Source organism: Xiphophorus couchianus, chromosome 13 (genome assembly GCF_001444195.1).
Source record: "Xiphophorus couchianus chromosome 13, X_couchianus-1.0, whole genome shotgun sequence".
NCBI classification, from domain to species: Eukaryota; Metazoa; Chordata; class Actinopteri; order Cyprinodontiformes; family Poeciliidae; genus Xiphophorus; species Xiphophorus couchianus.
Window position 1 is genome coordinate 2,542,203 of NC_040240.1, and position 17,137 is coordinate 2,559,339.

General features: G+C 40.5%; 1 protein-coding gene and 1 long non-coding RNA gene across 4 annotated transcripts in view; one reads left to right on the forward strand and one right to left on the reverse strand.

Moving 5' to 3' along the window:
* Positions 1 to 17,137, forward strand: part of LOC114155592 (uncharacterized) — a 226,595-nt gene that overhangs the window by 43,908 nt on the left and 165,550 nt on the right. The gene's annotated exons all lie outside the window — the stretch shown is intronic.
* akap6 (A kinase (PRKA) anchor protein 6) overlaps positions 1 to 17,137 on the reverse strand; it is a 176,975-nt gene that overhangs the window by 5,412 nt on the left and 154,426 nt on the right. For all 3 annotated transcript variants that reach the window (XM_028035523.1, XM_028035522.1, XM_028035521.1), the window contains exons 18-22: positions 14,436 to 14,519; positions 14,012 to 14,164; positions 6,735 to 9,680; positions 4,885 to 6,102; positions 3,702 to 3,796 (exon numbers count right to left, since the gene is read on the reverse strand). In XM_028035523.1, the coding sequence (XP_027891324.1) occupies positions 3,731 to 3,796; positions 4,885 to 6,102; positions 6,735 to 9,680; positions 14,012 to 14,164; positions 14,436 to 14,519 (4,467 nt within the window). In that variant the 3' untranslated portion in view covers positions 3,702 to 3,730. The remainder of the gene's footprint in view (positions 1 to 3,701; positions 3,797 to 4,884; positions 6,103 to 6,734; positions 9,681 to 14,011; positions 14,165 to 14,435; positions 14,520 to 17,137) is intronic.

The window sequence follows — 17,137 nt, forward strand, 5'->3', positions numbered from 1 at the left end:
CGCCGATCAGCTGGCTGGAGTCTTCACCAGGATCTTCAACCAACTAGACCTGTCTACAGTCCCATCCTGCCTGAAATCTTCCACCATAGTCCCCATACCCAAGAAACCTCACATCTCCTGCCTCAACGACTACCGGCCAGTGGCACTAACCCCTGTGGTGACGAAGTGTTTTGAAAAACTGGTCCAGGGTCACATCACAGCACTTCTCCCTCCTGGCTTTGACCACCACCTGTTTGCCTACAGAGCCAACAGATCCACAGAGGACGCTGTGATCACGGCCCTCCATGCTGCTCTGTCACATCTGGAGCAGCAGGGGAGCTATGTGTGGATGCTCTTTGTGGACTACAGCTCTGCTTTTAATACCATCCTCCCTCACAGACTGGTGGACAAATTTTGGGACCTGGGCCTCCCTCACTCCACCTGCATGTGGATTCTGAGCTTACTGACCAACCAACAGCAGAGAGTTAGGGTGGGAAAACATACATCCACTGCCCTCAGCCTTAGTACTGGCTCTCCACAGGGCTGTGTGCTGAGCCCCCTGCTCTATTGTCTGTACACATACGACTGCACCTCTGCCCACCACAGCAACACCATCATCAAGTTTGCTGATGACACCACAGTGGTGGGGCTCATCTCAGGAGGCGACGAGTCCGCCTACAGGGGTGAGGTGGAACGGCTGTTGCAGTGGTGCAGGGAGAACAATCTGCTCCTCAACAACTCAAAGACAAAAGAACTCATAATAGATTACAGGAGGAATAAAACGGACATTACACCACTGACCATTGGGGGAAAATGTGTGGAGAGGGTAGCTGATTTCCGTTTCCTGGGGGTCCACATTGAGCAGGGCCTCACATGGAACATGAACACCTTCGAGCTGATAAAAATGGCCCAGCAAAGACTGTACTTCCTGAGGGTTCTCAGGAGGAACAGCATCAAGGAGAAGCTGCTGGTGTCCTTCTACAAGTGCTCCATAGAGAGCATACTGGCCTACTGTATCTGCGTCTGGTATAACAGCAGCACTACGGCTCAAAGGAAAGCTCTCCAAAGGGTTGTGAATACAGCCCCAAAAATCATTGGCTGCCCCCTCCCCTCACTGGAGGACCTGCACAGCGACCGCTGTCTAAGAAAAGCACAACACATCACAAAGGACACTTCTCACCCCGGACATTCTCTGTTCACACTGCTGCCTTCAGGCAGAAGATACAGAGCAACCAGAATAAGAACCAACCGTCTCAGAGACAGTTTCTACCCGACAGCAATAACAAAACTAAATGCAATCAAAAACAACCATTAATCATCATAAATGATGTATGTGAGAATGTGGCTGTTTTTTTTTTTTGCCAGTTGTTTGTTGATTCTTGCGTTGTGTGTGAATTGTGAGACAGTTATTTTTTGTTTTTGGGCATGTGCACCAACTGATGGCACCCTTGAATATCGTTGTCCTTGTGATAATGACAATAAAGATTTATCTTATCTTATCTTATCTATCATAATGGTTGCCCGTTGTCAAAGATTCTGACCATAACCTTTATTCCTAGGCACAGCCAAAGTGTTGAGGAGATCCGTTTTGGGGACCTCTATTTTTTGCAGCTAATGTGGTTCTGATGGCTTCATCAGACCTTGATTCCCAGGTGTCACTGGTGCAGTTTGCAGTCAAGTCTGAAGTGGTCTGGATGATAATACGCGCCTCTAGAAACGAGAGCATGATCTCGAACCAGAAGAGGGTAGAATGTTGTCCCTAGGTCAGAGAAGAGGTTCTGCCCCAAATAAAAAATCCAGACTCCTCCTTTGAATTGGCGAACAGTCCACTGGTGGTAAACTTTACACTGATTCATCTGGCGCGTTGCATTGCACTGATGCAGAAGCTTGGTCATAAGAAGTAATTCCATGAAGTTTTGCATAAAAATTGTGATCTTTGTTCAAAGACACCTAAGCATCCACTGGCCTTACTCTGGGATTTTCCATGGTCTATCATTTCATTGCTGCAATTCCCAGTCACTTTCTGATATTGCCTTCAACAGTTGGCAAATTACTTTCTGATATTGGGATATTTTGTAGGAATCCGAGGAATCTTTATGATTGAACTTACTGCACAGTACTTTCTGCCACAGCACCACTCTAGTATTATTTGAGTTCTTATGGTGCGTTCACACCAAACGCATTTTGAGCATCAGGCTAGTCTGGTTTACATTCAAAGTCTATGTGGAGCATCGGATGCTTTGGATGCACTGGATATGTCAAACACTTTAAACTGTTCAAATCGCACCATTCTAGATGCTTGAAAAGAGCCGCAACGGCCCTCAAGCGCCTCCATGTAGACTTTGAATGTAAACCAGATGCACCTGACACTTAAAAAGCGTTTAGTATGAAGGCACCATTAGAGTTTCCTGTTCTTTCACAAATGTTTGTAGAAGTCTGCATGTTTTCATGGATATTGTTCAGATGTTGTCACTGAAGTGTGTAATAGTTTAGATTTTTGAGCAAATATTTTCTACAATATAGTACAATATTTAAGAAAATTAAATGCTAAATATATTAAATTTAGTATTAAATAAATATAATCTATGCTCTCATTCACTGACTGAAAGTTTTTTAACATGTTTGTGTATTATTTATTTTGATTTATTTTTGAGGCTGCTGTCTGGTGAAACTTTTTATATGCAAGTCAGTGATAAAAACTGAACACTACACACACTCCCATACTCTCCTGTGTGTTTTGCTGTAGACCTTCTGCTGTCTGGGTCACAGAGCACATCATGAGTTGCATTCACGATTGCTTTAATTGCACCTGTGTTTGTGTGTACAGTGGGTTTGTGTGTGTTTGTGTGTGAACAGGTGGGCTAGACTCAGCCACGTCATGGAGGTCAGGACCAGCTATACGCATCATAGATAAGATGTCTGGATGATGGTGAAGTGTGTGTCCCTCGTCGGAGCGCTACCTCCACTGTGTGTGTTTTCACTGGGATTTATTTTTCTGGTTCTTTGCATAAAGATGTCTATGTAAGTTTGTCCTCTGGGGTGTGTGTGGGGGTGTGTTTGCGTGTGTTATTGTGAGTAGTGTGTCTGTCTAACCCGCAGCTGTTGGGCTGTCATAGCTTCTACCTGGACTCTCATGCCCTGCCCTCAGGGGTGTGTGTGGATGTGCAGGTGTGCACATTTGTGTGTTTAGAGTATGAGGGCAGGAGGTTTTGCTTAGCCCTGGAGGCACCCATAGGGTGCACACATCATACACTAAAACACACACACGCACAGACTGTCAGTAACGTCCTTTTGTTCATGTTCTCAGTTTCTGCTTAGATTTGAACACATTTGTAAAAGGGAACAAGAATAATTTTACTGTCTACTTATCAAAATTATTCAACTGTAGCTAATTCTAATTCAGGTTTTAAAATCTATATTAAGGACCTGGAATATGTGGAACCCATTTTGTATCGCATGTCAACGAAAGTGAATAAATAATCAGAAAGTAATTTAAAACCAAAGTCTGGATGGACTCATAGTAGAAGCACTGAAACTGCCTGTTTTGTTGATGAGTCTGTTGGATTCTAAAGCACATGGAAAGTAACAGACTTGAACAGAGATGAACTGAGATGTAAAGCCTGGTTGTATTTCCACAAAAATAGATTTTGGTTTTGTTTTTAAGCAGCTGTGATTTTTTTTTTGGAAATCTCATCCACACAGGGTGTTACATGTTAACATACTCTGACGGCTCTCATCTGGGAAGGAGTCCTCACTGAGGGTTTGTTTCATCCTGTGTTCCTCCAACGCTGTGACCAAGAACTGGCCAAAATCCCGCCTACATCACAGGTAGGGAATACAGAAAGACACACAGATAGCAGGATTTAAGACAAAAAAGGACAAGGAGCAAAAAGATGAAATTTAAAAAGAGCAACAAAAGCACTGGAATGCTTTTAAATCAAACAGGTGATGGGCATTACCAGAATTCTATCTATGAGCCCGTCTTCCAGTTATTTTACTCAAACAGCACAAGGAGCGGATTGTGTTAGCACACTATGTAAAAGTGAGCTTTTCTATCATAATACTAATAACACAGAAAATTGAAAATACTATAAACAGATGACAAAAACAAACTGATATATTAGATTTTTTTCTGGAAACACATTTAGTCTACTGAAACCATACATGCATCTGATTATAACACTCAGCTCTTCCTCCTCCTGACTGTGCCTTAACATCTTGTCCATGAATACCACAAACAAGACTGTGGAGGAAAAGCAGCCACTTATACTTTTCTACCACCAACCACTGAACTGTCATTTTGGTTATCCAAGGTTAGCACAACACAACCGTAATGTCAAAACGTCTCAAAAAAAAATTAGACTGTTTTGCAAGACATCTCCAATCAGTAGGTGTTAGGATGAAAGACTCCCAGATCTGTCCACCATTCCTTAAGAATACCAAGATCTCCAGGAATATGGCATTTGTGTTAGTTGTAAATGGTCAGTTAATACATAAGAAATCTAATAATTTAAAAATGTTTACATTTATGCACTGGCAGTAGCAAGTAATTGAGTACTAAAGAACCATTTGGCCCTTTAGTACTTGGAGTCTAGTAGTCCTAAAGACTCAAAGTCTTTAGGAGGAGTATATTAGTCTAAAGGGCTAAGGAGGATAGTGAATACAAACATAAAAGAACACAACAAAGATAGCACAGCAGATAAAAGACAAAGACAGCTCAGAGGGAGCAGAGGGAAAGGAAAATCCGTCTGACTTGCGAAACAAAATAAAGAGAAAGCACAGCTTCACCGCCTTCATTCCCACTGACGGGCTTGACTAGAACTAATACCCAAAGCAGAGAAGTGGAGTCCAGTATCAAGACGCTGTATAATGTCTGGAGATAGTGCAAATACATGGAACACTAACCTGTTTCACCAGGGCAGACTTTGCTTCTTGCTGCAAAATGCTCCAGCCCTTTCTCCTCTTTTCCTCCTCCTCTGCCCATCGAGTATCTTCCTCTTTGCTCCTCTTCCCCTCCTCCCTATCAGGCCTTCTCATCGCTGAGCAGTTAATTTTGGGATTAATACGCGTGGCGGCGGTGGCTGGCTCTTTTGAGGGATTTGTAGCAGAGCTGCAGACACTTATCTTGGTCATTACGGTGCCCATATTGGATTCAAGCGTTTTAGTATCTGCCAAACATTCTGTGGCAAAGGAGTCTATCAGGGCGACACGCACCCAGGGATTAAGATAAGAAGGCCCCTCATTACGACTTCTCTCCTCCTGCGGCGTGCTGACACTCACAGCAGTCGCGACTTTTCCTACAACACCATCAGAGGAGAGGTACAGGTCTTCACCGAGCTTTTCTTCCTTTGCCTCAGTCGACACAGGTAGAGGAGAAAAAAGGTTGTCACCTGAAGAACTGAAGTTGCTTCTTAAGAGCGAAGAGGAGGAAAATAAGCTGTAACAAGGTTCAGGAAGGTAGAAGTTCTGGGTTTCATTTCTGGAACCAGAGCCTTGTGTCGAGAAAAAGTGGTCCTTCCGCCTATTGTCCAGTTTGGAACTTTTTCCCTCTTGGGACAAACAAGGTCCATTTTCAATCAGCTCACAGCCACCAGCCAATGAGGTATCCAAACGCAGTTTATGGTACGAGGGTTGAGGTTTCTTTTTGATCACCATGCTGTAGCACAAAGGTGGCCCAAGGTAAACTTCCTCTGTACATGCTTCAAACAGTGTCTCCTCATTCCTGAAGTCAGGACTTGTGGGTACGGACAGAGAGGGGCTAGAAGACTGCTGCTCCACTCGGCTTCCATCTGAGATGCTGCCAGGTTCACCATCAAAACACTTCAAATCCAGACTGCCGATGTAGTCCTTGGCAGTCAGGTTAGGGGAAGAGCGTCTGCTCAACTGAGATGACTGAAAGGAAGACATTGCCACTTTGCTGCTGGGAAACAGCTCAGGGCTTGGACTGTTTGGGGTTGGTGTCGACGTGCAATAGGATGGGATGGTGTAGGGCACAGGGGTCAAACTCTTGTCCTCCGCACACTGACTGACCTCACCACAGTCGCTGTCATGGGAGGAGAGAGACAGGTAGGAGTAGAAATCTCCCTTCCGAAGATGCAGAGGCCTATGGGAGTGTTCAAGCACCTGAAGGAAGAAAATGAACAGTTTGTTGCTTCGTACTGGTTTCTAAGTAGAGGGTCTGGCGTAAGAATAAACAATATTGATAGTCACTGAGAGCCACACACACAAATGTCTTATTTTGATGCTTTAATTAAAGCTAATGTGAAGTGAAATCTGATTTTAAACTAAGAATGACTCAAATTAAATAGAAAAGTTCAGCCAGGATATATATACAACTTTGATCATTCTCTATTTGTATTTCATTGTAACTATCATACCATAAAATCTTTATTTACATATTAATGTTTTACATTATGACAATGTTTTCTGCGTGATTTCTCTTTGCCTTTTAAGAAATGTGGACTGAAAACTAATGAACTTTTAGATTGCTTTACTTACTGAAGAAATTAATAATTACATCCTCAAAGTTCTGATCCGTGATGCGATTTATTGAATTACTTCAACTGAATAAACAAATGAAGACAGATAACTTTCCTTTGAAATAATTTGTCTTTAAAATGCACAGAATATACCAGGTCAAATAGGACAGCTTCAAACTCATATTAATTTTATTCTGATATTTTTACATTAGTCATTCAACAATTGTGTGGTAGACACTGTGTGAATCTGATTAGTTTGTAAAATTAAAGTTCTACCTTGTCTCGGATGTGTGCTAGTGAGGTGGAGGACTGGTCTGGGACAGACCCACTGATCTCCCTCTGGGTTGCTCCATCTGACTGGTTCTCTTTGCTTTTCAGTGCTACAGAGGCCATGTCAATAATCTCCATTACAAAGTCATGAACATTCTCCTTCTTGCTTTCGTCAACGCTGAGTGGCGAGGCTGACAGGACGAAGGGGCTGCAGCAGGAAGCGTGGGATTTGTGGCCTTTTTTGGATGGCAGAGATGAATCTTTTGCTCTGACTTCCCTCCTTGTCTCTTCTGTGACCAACGATGAGAACTTAAACTTCTCTTGAATTGTGATGGCTTTCCGTCCTCCAGCAATTGAGAAGTTGTTGTCCAGTGCATTGTGGGATCTGCAGTTGACTGGAGACAGCAAAGGGGGTGAAGGAAATGAGGCACTGTGGCAGGGGAGCTCCCCTCTCAGCTCTCCCACCAAACAGGAAGTACGCTTGGAAGAGAAGGGATGCAGCTCACTGGATGGTGATGAACAAATATGACTTGTTGAAACTGAATCCATTTCAACTCTCAAGTTGCCAACATCTTCAACTTGGTCTTCTGTTTTGGTGTTCACATAAAAGTCCCTTAAAGTGTCTCTTTTCTGAGTGAACAAGCCAGACTCTTCTTGGAGTAGCTCATTGTCTTCGTCTTTTCCTTGTAGACAGCTGTGGTCAATGTTTCCATTCTCCACATCATCGACAAGTTGGCTGATGTAGCTTCTTGTCACATTCAGTCTGGTCTCATCTTCTCTTTCGTTTCTACCAGCTTTGTTACTGCTATCCATTAATTGTGCACGCGAGTATGTGAAGGTGGAAGGTGGAGCACTTCCACATTGCAGTTCATCCAGAAGGCCTGCCTCCGATTTGAATGAGGAGGATACAGAGGTGCGAGGAGGTCGTATCCAGCTCTGTAATTCCCTTTTCATGTACTCAAGCCCCAACTCGTAGGAGTTTTCCATGTCATCTTCATCATTATCTTCATCTTCCTCATTCCCAGAAGACAAACCATTAACCCTGTCGTCATCTCCGTCTTGTTCATCCTGAACACCAAGTTCCTCTTCAGTGAGCGTCAGTGTGGAGGATGAAAGCAGATCACTGTCATCTTCATCTTCATCTGTGCATGCTGATGTACATGAAACGTTGACCACCATGCTTAAACTAGCAGCATCCGACTCATCTACAGCTTTCCCTCCCCTGTTGCCGTTGTGACAATGTTTCCTACGAGGGCTGGAACTGGTTGCTATGTTTGGATCTAGGAAAAGAGGGTGCTGGTTTCTGAGCACAATAAAATCCTCAGAAGCCAGAGACGAGTCCTCTGTGCTACTCAGTTCTGTTAGTGACATTTTTGATAAGTTTTCATTGATCAGTGATGGCTCTCCTTTCCATAAAGTGCTAAACAACCTGGAGAGTGGAGTGTGTTGACCACCTAAAGAGGGTGAAACAGGGAAGTGGAACTTTTGTGGGATACTGCTTTGAATTGACATGTCAGAAACACTTCGGGTCATCTTCCCAACCAAAGGATTCTGAATGTTCTCCAAACGTTTCAGGAGATCAAGGGTTCTTTGGCTTAGCTCTCCAGAAGATGCCTCTGTTTCAGTATCTATGCTTGCTCTTAGATTAATTCTATCTTGGTCTTTCTCCTGGCACGGGTTCATCTCGTCAGGACTTGTGAGACTGCCCACTGCCTCCCTGCCGGGGCTGTGGCATGGATTAAGGCAGCTCTCCAAAGAGACACTATGATGCAGCCGCTCTTTGGAAGGGAATAAGTCGATACCCAGAGCCAAAAGAGACTCCAAAGAAGAGCTCTGAGACAAAACGGGACTTGATGTCCTACTGTTGAGAACAGGGGGAGTCTCTGAACTATTATAATGGTCAGGGTTACACTCTGTGTTGTCCCTCTGGGATATGAACATCTTAGAGTCATCAAGTCCTTTCACATCAATGTCAGAGTTGGAGTTTGCCGGTGTCAGGATCCCATGTCCGTTTATCAGAAATTCCACTGCTTCCCCCCCATCCTGTTTGCACCTCTTCTTCTCCTCCCTCTTGTTTCTTTTTATTTCACATTTCAGCTCATTCCTTCTCCATTCTTCCAAATTCATAGATATTTGCATCTTGCTCCTTTTATAAGGGGCAATGCAGTTCTTTTCCAGAGCTAAACTATAATGTTCTTGTGTAACTTCACCTTTCCTCTGGTCTCTTTTCTCCTTTCTCTCTATCCCCTGATCCTCTTTCTTTCCTTGTACTCCAGAGTTTGACGATGTCTCTGAATCTCCATTGTCACTTACAATCCCACTCTCACAATCTGATCGTAGACTATTTTCCGACTGACCGCTCCTTCTGCCACCCTCACTTTCCCTATTACAAAATTCACTGTTTCTTTCTCGTTGTTGGCTACTTGACATCAAACCTCCCAGGAGGTCTGGGAGAGATTCAATAGAGGACAAGGAAGAATCTTTACTAATACTCTTCAGCAAAAAATGTTCTTTGTTTTTTACAGGTTTATTTATGTGCATTAATGTGGAAGGAAGTGGAAACACCGGCTGCTTGCATAATTCAATACTGTGGAGGCTGTAGACTTGATATACGTTATTGTTTGGTGGGGAATGGGAGTTAACATCAATCAAGGATCCATCCTTCAAATTAGAGAACTCTTTTAACTGAGTGGCTTGGATATCAGTTTGAATCTCAACAGGTTGATTGTCAGTGGCCAAAATATTGTTTGACAGCAGACTTGATTGCAAGGCTGAGGGGAGGTTGGTTGTAAGGTCAGGTTGTGGTACATCTAGTCGCTCTGCTTCCATGACCGACATATCTGTTTCATCCCATTCCCAGGAGTCCTCTGGTGGCACTGTCCCTGAAGCCACTGACACAGGGCTTATCTGGTGGAGATCCACTAGGCCAGTTTCGAGAATGTTTCCATTAACCTACAAGAAAAAGAGAAAAAAAAATGTTTGAAAGCTTGCATTTGATTCCTAGGAATAGCTTGAATGTACTTTGAATGATTGGATTAAAGTGACTTTTTTGTTAAGTGCCTTGAAACAACGTGTGTTATGATTAAACACTATATAAATAAACTCACCTGAACTAAATTGAATTCATCAAGTACTCAAGCCACACAAAATTGTGACCGTCTTAGAAATATTCAGCACTAGAGGAGTAATGACATATTAAAATCCGTATTTCCCATTGTTCTCTGGCTCCAGTAAGTCCAAGTCTTCACTTCCTCTCCCTCAGTATGTCCCACATCACTCAGAACAGGACACCCTCAGTCTTTGATTTTGAAGTGAGTGCAAGTGTGTGTTTATCAAAGTATCAGCCATACCTACGTATGTTCAGAAATTCCCAAGGATGTAGCTATTACTGAGAGATGTGTTTCATTTAGTATTAGTTTGGTAAACATAGACCAATAAAAAATACTATGAAGAAAAGAAAACAAAGAAGAAACTTCTGGAGAAAGTTAAAGCAGGTGTTCCAGTTAAGAACCTTGTAGTGTTGATTACTGTGATTTGTTTGTTTGTGTGTGCATGTGTGTGTGTAAATATTGTACAGAGGAATTATTTTAAAGAGTCTGTTGGATGATGTTGAATTTCACAACAGATGAAAAAGAAATTTAAAAAAAGATTTGTCTATAAATCCATGTCCTGCATGCTGCTTTTCTTCCACTGGTTGGTAAAAAACTGTCTATGCATTCAATATTTTTCAATATAAAAAATGTGCTACCAATTAAAGTTTTGCATAAATTGTAAAAATACAAATTTGACTAAAATTGCCTTTGACTGTGTGGCGCCATGGTCATTTGTGATTAAAAAACTGATGAATTATTGTTATTCTTCAGTTTCTGGTATCCTGCTTTGGCACCAATTTGTTTCAAAAGACATGTTTTGTTTTCTGCTTTGAGATCAGTGTCTCTTCTCAAGTCTACGGTTGAAAAGACACCAAACTCTGAAAAAAGCATGTTCTAGGGTAATGTACAAGAAACAACATGAAACAAAAAAAAAGTGAAATCAACCTATTCTACAGAAACTACTCATAAGACTCAACACAAATTATTCCACTCTGGAACAAAGCAATGAATTATTCAAAGACAACTTCTGAGAGAAAGAGCGCCAAGCTGAAAATCCCAGGGTAAATACGTAATCAAAGCCTTCAGAAAGCTTGGCTGTCTAAAAATATGCTTAGACACAGGAAACCTTCTCTGCCCCAGACATAATTATACAAATTGCTCTACGTCTCGTTAACATGAGAGGGGGGTAATTCGTATTAGCCATTCATAGCCTATTAATCTAATAAACTAGTTGTCTAAACGTGTGTGTTAGTGTGTGTGTTTCAGATGGTGTGACTTTGTGTGGTTGTGGCAGTACTTAATGAATTTCTATTAGACTTGTGTTTATTCCCAATGTGCTGATAAGGGAGTTGTGGATAATGAATGAACTGAGTTTTGCGCTGCAGATGCATTCGAGAAACCTTCATTGTTGAAAAGGCAGCATTCCTGTTAGCTTAATCCAATCAATGTTAAAAACCTTCTAGAAAGTTTTGATGGAATTGTTCCCATTTGTAGAAACACCCCTTACATCAGTTTATGGCTGAATTGTAAGTATTTTTCCGACAGTAAAGAATGAAGTCACTCCTTCTATTTTCCAGTAACTCAAACCTTGTTTTAAAAATAGAAGATTACTTGAGTACAGCTAAGAGCAGGCCACTGGCAGAACTGGCTAAGGAACAGAGCTGGTCTGTTTGCAATTTCAAGTGGTGTGAATTTGCAACACATAATTAAAGAGTAGATGTATTGCATGTAGCAATAGGAATTCTGATAAATCTAACTAAGCTTAGATAATCAAAATAACCACTTTTGTGCAAAGGTAAGTTATTTCTTTGCCATTAGCACATTTAGCAGCAAGAACATGGGGTTAATTGACAGCCCTAAGGCCCTCCTCCTGACTCTGATTGGCTGTTTTTGGTCGGGAGTGGTGCATTTTTCAGATGGCAAGAGAAGCTCAAGGAGGAGGTGGAGAAGATTGATCTTTTCACAGATTATTTGTCTCATTTTATACTATCACAACATGGTGATTGTTTTAGCAAATATGTAAAAAAATTAAATAAAAATTTCTAAAAGTTACATGCTGCAGCTTTAAGGACATTTTACAGAGACCAATTAACTTAATAATCAAGTTTTAGGCCTGTGGTAGGAAGCCGGTGAATCCAGAGGGAACCCACACATGCACAAGGAGAACTTGCAGAATCCATGCACTAAGGCCCCCGGATGGGGATTCAAACCCACAACTGAAAAACAAAAGTACTACGAACTGTGCAGCCCCCAAAAAGCCTGATGCCTTTAAATATGACATAAATGTTTGTTGGCCTGAAACTGAACTTATAATTACAGTTTTAGGTGCTGGAAATGTTTTGATTTTGAAAATTAATCTGCTTTAAGAAACAAAATCTAGAAAATAATTTAGGGATAATTTGCATGCTATATGTTTATGTGTATAAAATGAGTACCAGTACCTTTCTGTAGGTATAGCTTATGGATTTGTGTATGGATGAATATGCTAAGGTATGTACACATACTTACTCATGTGTGAATACACACCAGAATATTTTGTAATACTGAGCTACGTATAGAAAAACCACACTAGTAATATTTACATGAATACATATAAATACAATAGGGAATGTGGGACCATTTTGATTAAGAAACACTGGGGTAGGAATTCTGAGTTTTTCACTTTATGTTTTTTACTGCTTCCTGTTCTATTTTTGACTTGACTTTGGGTTAAATAATACATAGCATCTAAATATATTTGTTTGCAATTATTAGTAGTTTGTTCATTTGATTTTCTCTGACATCAGAACATGTGACATGTTTTGATGTTCTCTGGTAACATCAGAACATCAGGTTGTTACAACACAGATTAATACTGCAGTTTGTGTAGTTAAATTGTTATCACACATTTTAATCCAATACAGAATTTCAAAACATCAGAGGATCAAATGTTGGAAAAAAGTGTAAAAATAATGAATGAATAAGAATGACTAATTACAGTTTTAATCAGGTCGTTTGTTAGACAAAGATGAGGCAAGGTTATCTGTTCCAGTCACTCTACAGTACAAAAGATAAAAAACCACAGGAATGAAAGAATGTGTAATGTGTGTGAACTACCCAAAAGTGTCTGTAAAACACAACATAACGTCCCCCCAAAGCACAATGCAGTTAGTACAAGAAGATGCATTCAGGGAGAAAGCTGGTTCATCTGCTTTTTCACTGCCTGTTTAAAATCTTTCTGAGGTAGAGCCCATTAAATTTAAGATCTGCTTCCTAGACTTGGTTTTTGAATATAACTGTCTGCAGAGAGTGCTGTTTTGATCACATAAAAATCAGTGTGAAGTTCATGAAAGTTCTTTAATTTTTTAGATTTCTTTTATGCCATAAACATTATCTTCTTTAAAAGGCTACTGTGTGTGACAGCAGCGTTTGATGGTAGAAAACATAATGACTAGTCCAGGAATCCCTGGTGTAGTCTGGGAAATACATTTAGCATATTCTGACATAAAAAGACTTTTGTAGATCAGAGACTTTTATAAGCCAGTTGTAATAGTTGTAAGTGTACAGTTTGTTCCCACACAATCATGAACAAACACAACAAAAACGAGGAGAGGACAGTCATTTTATCATTCAGCAAAGAAAGTGCTTATTTATAAGCTGAACCACACATAAAGCTCTTTAGTTCTTACTGCCCAAGTTTTCCTCCCTCTCTTGCCCTCTTTTTATTCCTCTCCAACCTCCAGTAGGAGTGAAATTACTCTCCAGCCAGGCACCAAGGTCAGAGTGTCTGGCCTTTGTGATTTATCTGTTGCTATAGGTTTTTCATATACAAGGAGAGGAAAGAAACCTCAGTGTCTAATAGTGTTTGAGCAAAGGAAAAAAACTAATAGACCAAACCCAGCTGGTATAATAAGAGTAAATTCAAGCTTTTTAAAAATGACTCTTCATGTATACCACCGCTTTGCACAAATTAGCATGTTCATTCACTTGTGTTGCTATAGGTAGGTTTGGTTTATAAACCAGGATCACTTTCTCTATGAAGATTGCTCCACAATTAAAGTGATATAAGTTCAGTCATAACACCATATGTCTTTTAAAAGACACGTTAGTGTCAAATCAAACAGTGTGATGCTCACTGAGTGGAACTGTGTCAGCTGGCCCCCTGCAGTGTGAAATGACGGCTGTATAGTGGAAATGTGAGGGCAGTCCAACCTGCTGCTCTCCCAGCTCTCTCTTCAGTCTGTTCTGCCACTGCAGCGCCTGCATCACTATCGCCTCCCACCTCCTCTCCAGGTTGATTGACAGCAGCTGCAGGGCCTCCCGGTGCTGCTCCGCATCTGGGCCCACTTCAGCCATCAGGCCCAACTGTGGAAGGATGGACGGAGATAAAAAAAAAAGGCTTCTCAGCAAAGGAATTACTGAATTAAGAAGATTACAACTTTTCTATTCACAAAGAGATGAGTTCATGTTTGTGATTGCAAAACTTTGAAATGATTTTTAAAACTAATGTGAATGATAATTTATTAAAACAAGTTTATGTCACTGGAATTGTTTTACATTCTTCTGTTCTTGACAAGTATCTATTTTGTAAGTTTTTTCAAGTGAGAGGTTTTTAATCGTGTTTTCCTTCACTCACCTGGCTCTGCTGCAGCAGCTTCTGACACAGTTTCAGAACTGAAGCGACTCCTCGGCGCCGGCTTCCGATCTCTGAACACAGGGACTGTAGACAGACAGGCAGATGAAGGAAGACAGGATGGATTGTCAAGTCTGAGAAGTTCTGCAGATTTCAAATATGTCAGAACAAAAACATTTCAAATGAATCATTTTCAACCCGCCACACTGTTTGTCTGTTAAACACTCTTTCTAAAAGTTCTTGGAGTTTGTAGAAATGAGCTGCTGTTTATGTTTCCTTATTTTTCTTTTCTCAATTAGGTAGGTAAGCTTTTGTCATTTGGTTCATTTACTTTCAAATAGGTAAGTTTTGGTTAATATTCAGATTGTTTCCTCTTGTTTGTTGTTGTCGGCACTATAGCTCACTCTGAAGCCATATATTCCACTTGTTGTAACATCTCATTCAAAAATACATCTTTTGAAAATAAATATCATTATAAAATGTTAAAGTTTGTCTCTGTTGGCTGCTTGAGATCTGAAGAGGATGGATCCTTCATGTCATGATCTGGCCACCCCGAGAGGGGTCATAGCAGTGCAAAGACATTATGATTGAATACCAACTTTTGTAGCTAATAATAAAAGGTTATTTTCTGTTTTAAATAATAAACTGATGATATCGGAGCCTTTTTGGAGTTAACCAGACATGTAGTTCTTAATTAGTATTCACTACAACAAAATATGATCATACAAGCTTCTCTGTTACAATATAAAAGTGCTCTGTCCAAGCATGAGCAAAATTAATTCTTTTATCTGTCATTCAGAAAAGTTGAAAGTCAATTAGTGATAGTATAACTCATTATATTTTGTTAATGCAAGTTTAAATTCAACACAAAGATCTGTGATCAGCAATAACATGTAAAAGAAGTGAAAATATCCACCAAAACTCTCCTACCACCACTGCTTAATAAATGCAAAAAAAGAAAGAAAGAAGGGTTGGCAGAGCCTATTATAAATTACTATATGCTGATGAGTTTTCATTCTCAAAGGTCAGGCTGTGTGTGTGTGTTTGCATGTTTGAATGTTTTCTCATACAGGTATGTGCACAAGCATGCGTAGATATGTGTGTGTATGTGTGCAAACATATGCATATATTTCTGTGTGCTCCAGAGAAACAAGGGGACAGTCTTACTCCTGAGCAGCGGGACCAAACATATCCAAGCCCCAAACTATTTATGCTAATCCTGCCCGCTCACTGAAAAGCACTTCTTTTACACTTTCCTTACATTTTCCAATAAATATTAAACACTATTACAATGAAATGGGATTCTCTTTTCTGTCCCTGTCTTCCGTGCACACACTCTCTTACTGTGCAGCTTTCTCACACACACTCAACACTACTTCTCTCTTTCCTCTCCTCCTCCTCATTTTCTTTAGTTTAGCATATTTGTGGCTAGGCTGCTTGTCTAAACAGGAGATGGGGATGCAGAATACTGCAGACGGGATCAAGAGGACAAGTCCGGTGTGTGTTTGAGGGTGTGTTTGTGAGATGGCAAATAAATTTATTCCAAACAGGAGATATGTATTAAGTTGAAGGAGACAGCTTTAAACAACAAAATGACTGAATGAGACTTGCACTGCATCAGACGACTGCTGCAGGCCACACAGAGGAACGACAGACATACACTACATTTAGCTAGATTACAGTTGCAACAATAAGTCAAACTTTTTGATGAGAAATTTGATTGCTCAGCCTGAAACTAAAACAAGATGTGTTGAATATTAAAGTTAATCTCCATGAACTGGAAATTAACTTTCTACAGTAGTAAAATTCTGAGCTACTCACCAGGTTTTAAAATCAGATCAGTACAGCTTTAGATTATCAGTAAGACTTGTTACATCATGTCACTTTTTATTTAATGCAAATAAAGCCTAAAAGCAAACGTTGTGTTTTTGAAAAGCTGTGTCCACCCAGCACTTGTAGTTTGTAACTTGAGGCTATCGTCTTTATGACGGGGATGATTCATTTTATTGAGTCCTACAGGAATTTATTTGTGCACAGTTCTCTTAAGTTTTTTGAATCATTTCAATAAAGTAGAAGTTTTAACTTTGACTGGGCCAACACCATAACTAATTCAGTTTACGTTGAAGCCTGACATAAGATTCCTCCAACAGTCCAAAAACATATTAGGCTAATTGTTCTGTCCAATTTGTCCTACGGTGTGAGTGTAATTTGTCCTTCGGTGTGAGTGTGTGTGTGTGCGTGTTTGTCTGTACCATGTGATTGACTGGTGACCTATCCAGGGTGTATCTGGCCTGCAGCCCAATGATTGTTGGAAATGGACACCACCAAGACAATGAGTGACAGCAAGACAACAAAGCAATCTGCTGCATTTCATTAGATAGAAATATTTTTAAACCAATTTCAATAATAAATAGAATCTGTTGCATTGTTTGATAAGTAGGATCGATTGTAATGTATGTGCAATTGGCTTAAAATTACATTGTTTTTTTAAAAGTGCCTTTAGATAACTTTTTTTGTGAATTGGCAATGTATAAATAAACTGAATGGAACGGAAATGCTATGGAGTCCCACATGACAGCTGAGTGGGGATCTGAACAGATGACTGTAGGAAATGGTTCCTGCAGAAATGAGCAGATGGGAATCTAAAAATGACACCAGAGTATCGTACTGAACCAGAAGCTAAAAACTAAAACAAGTTTTTCAAT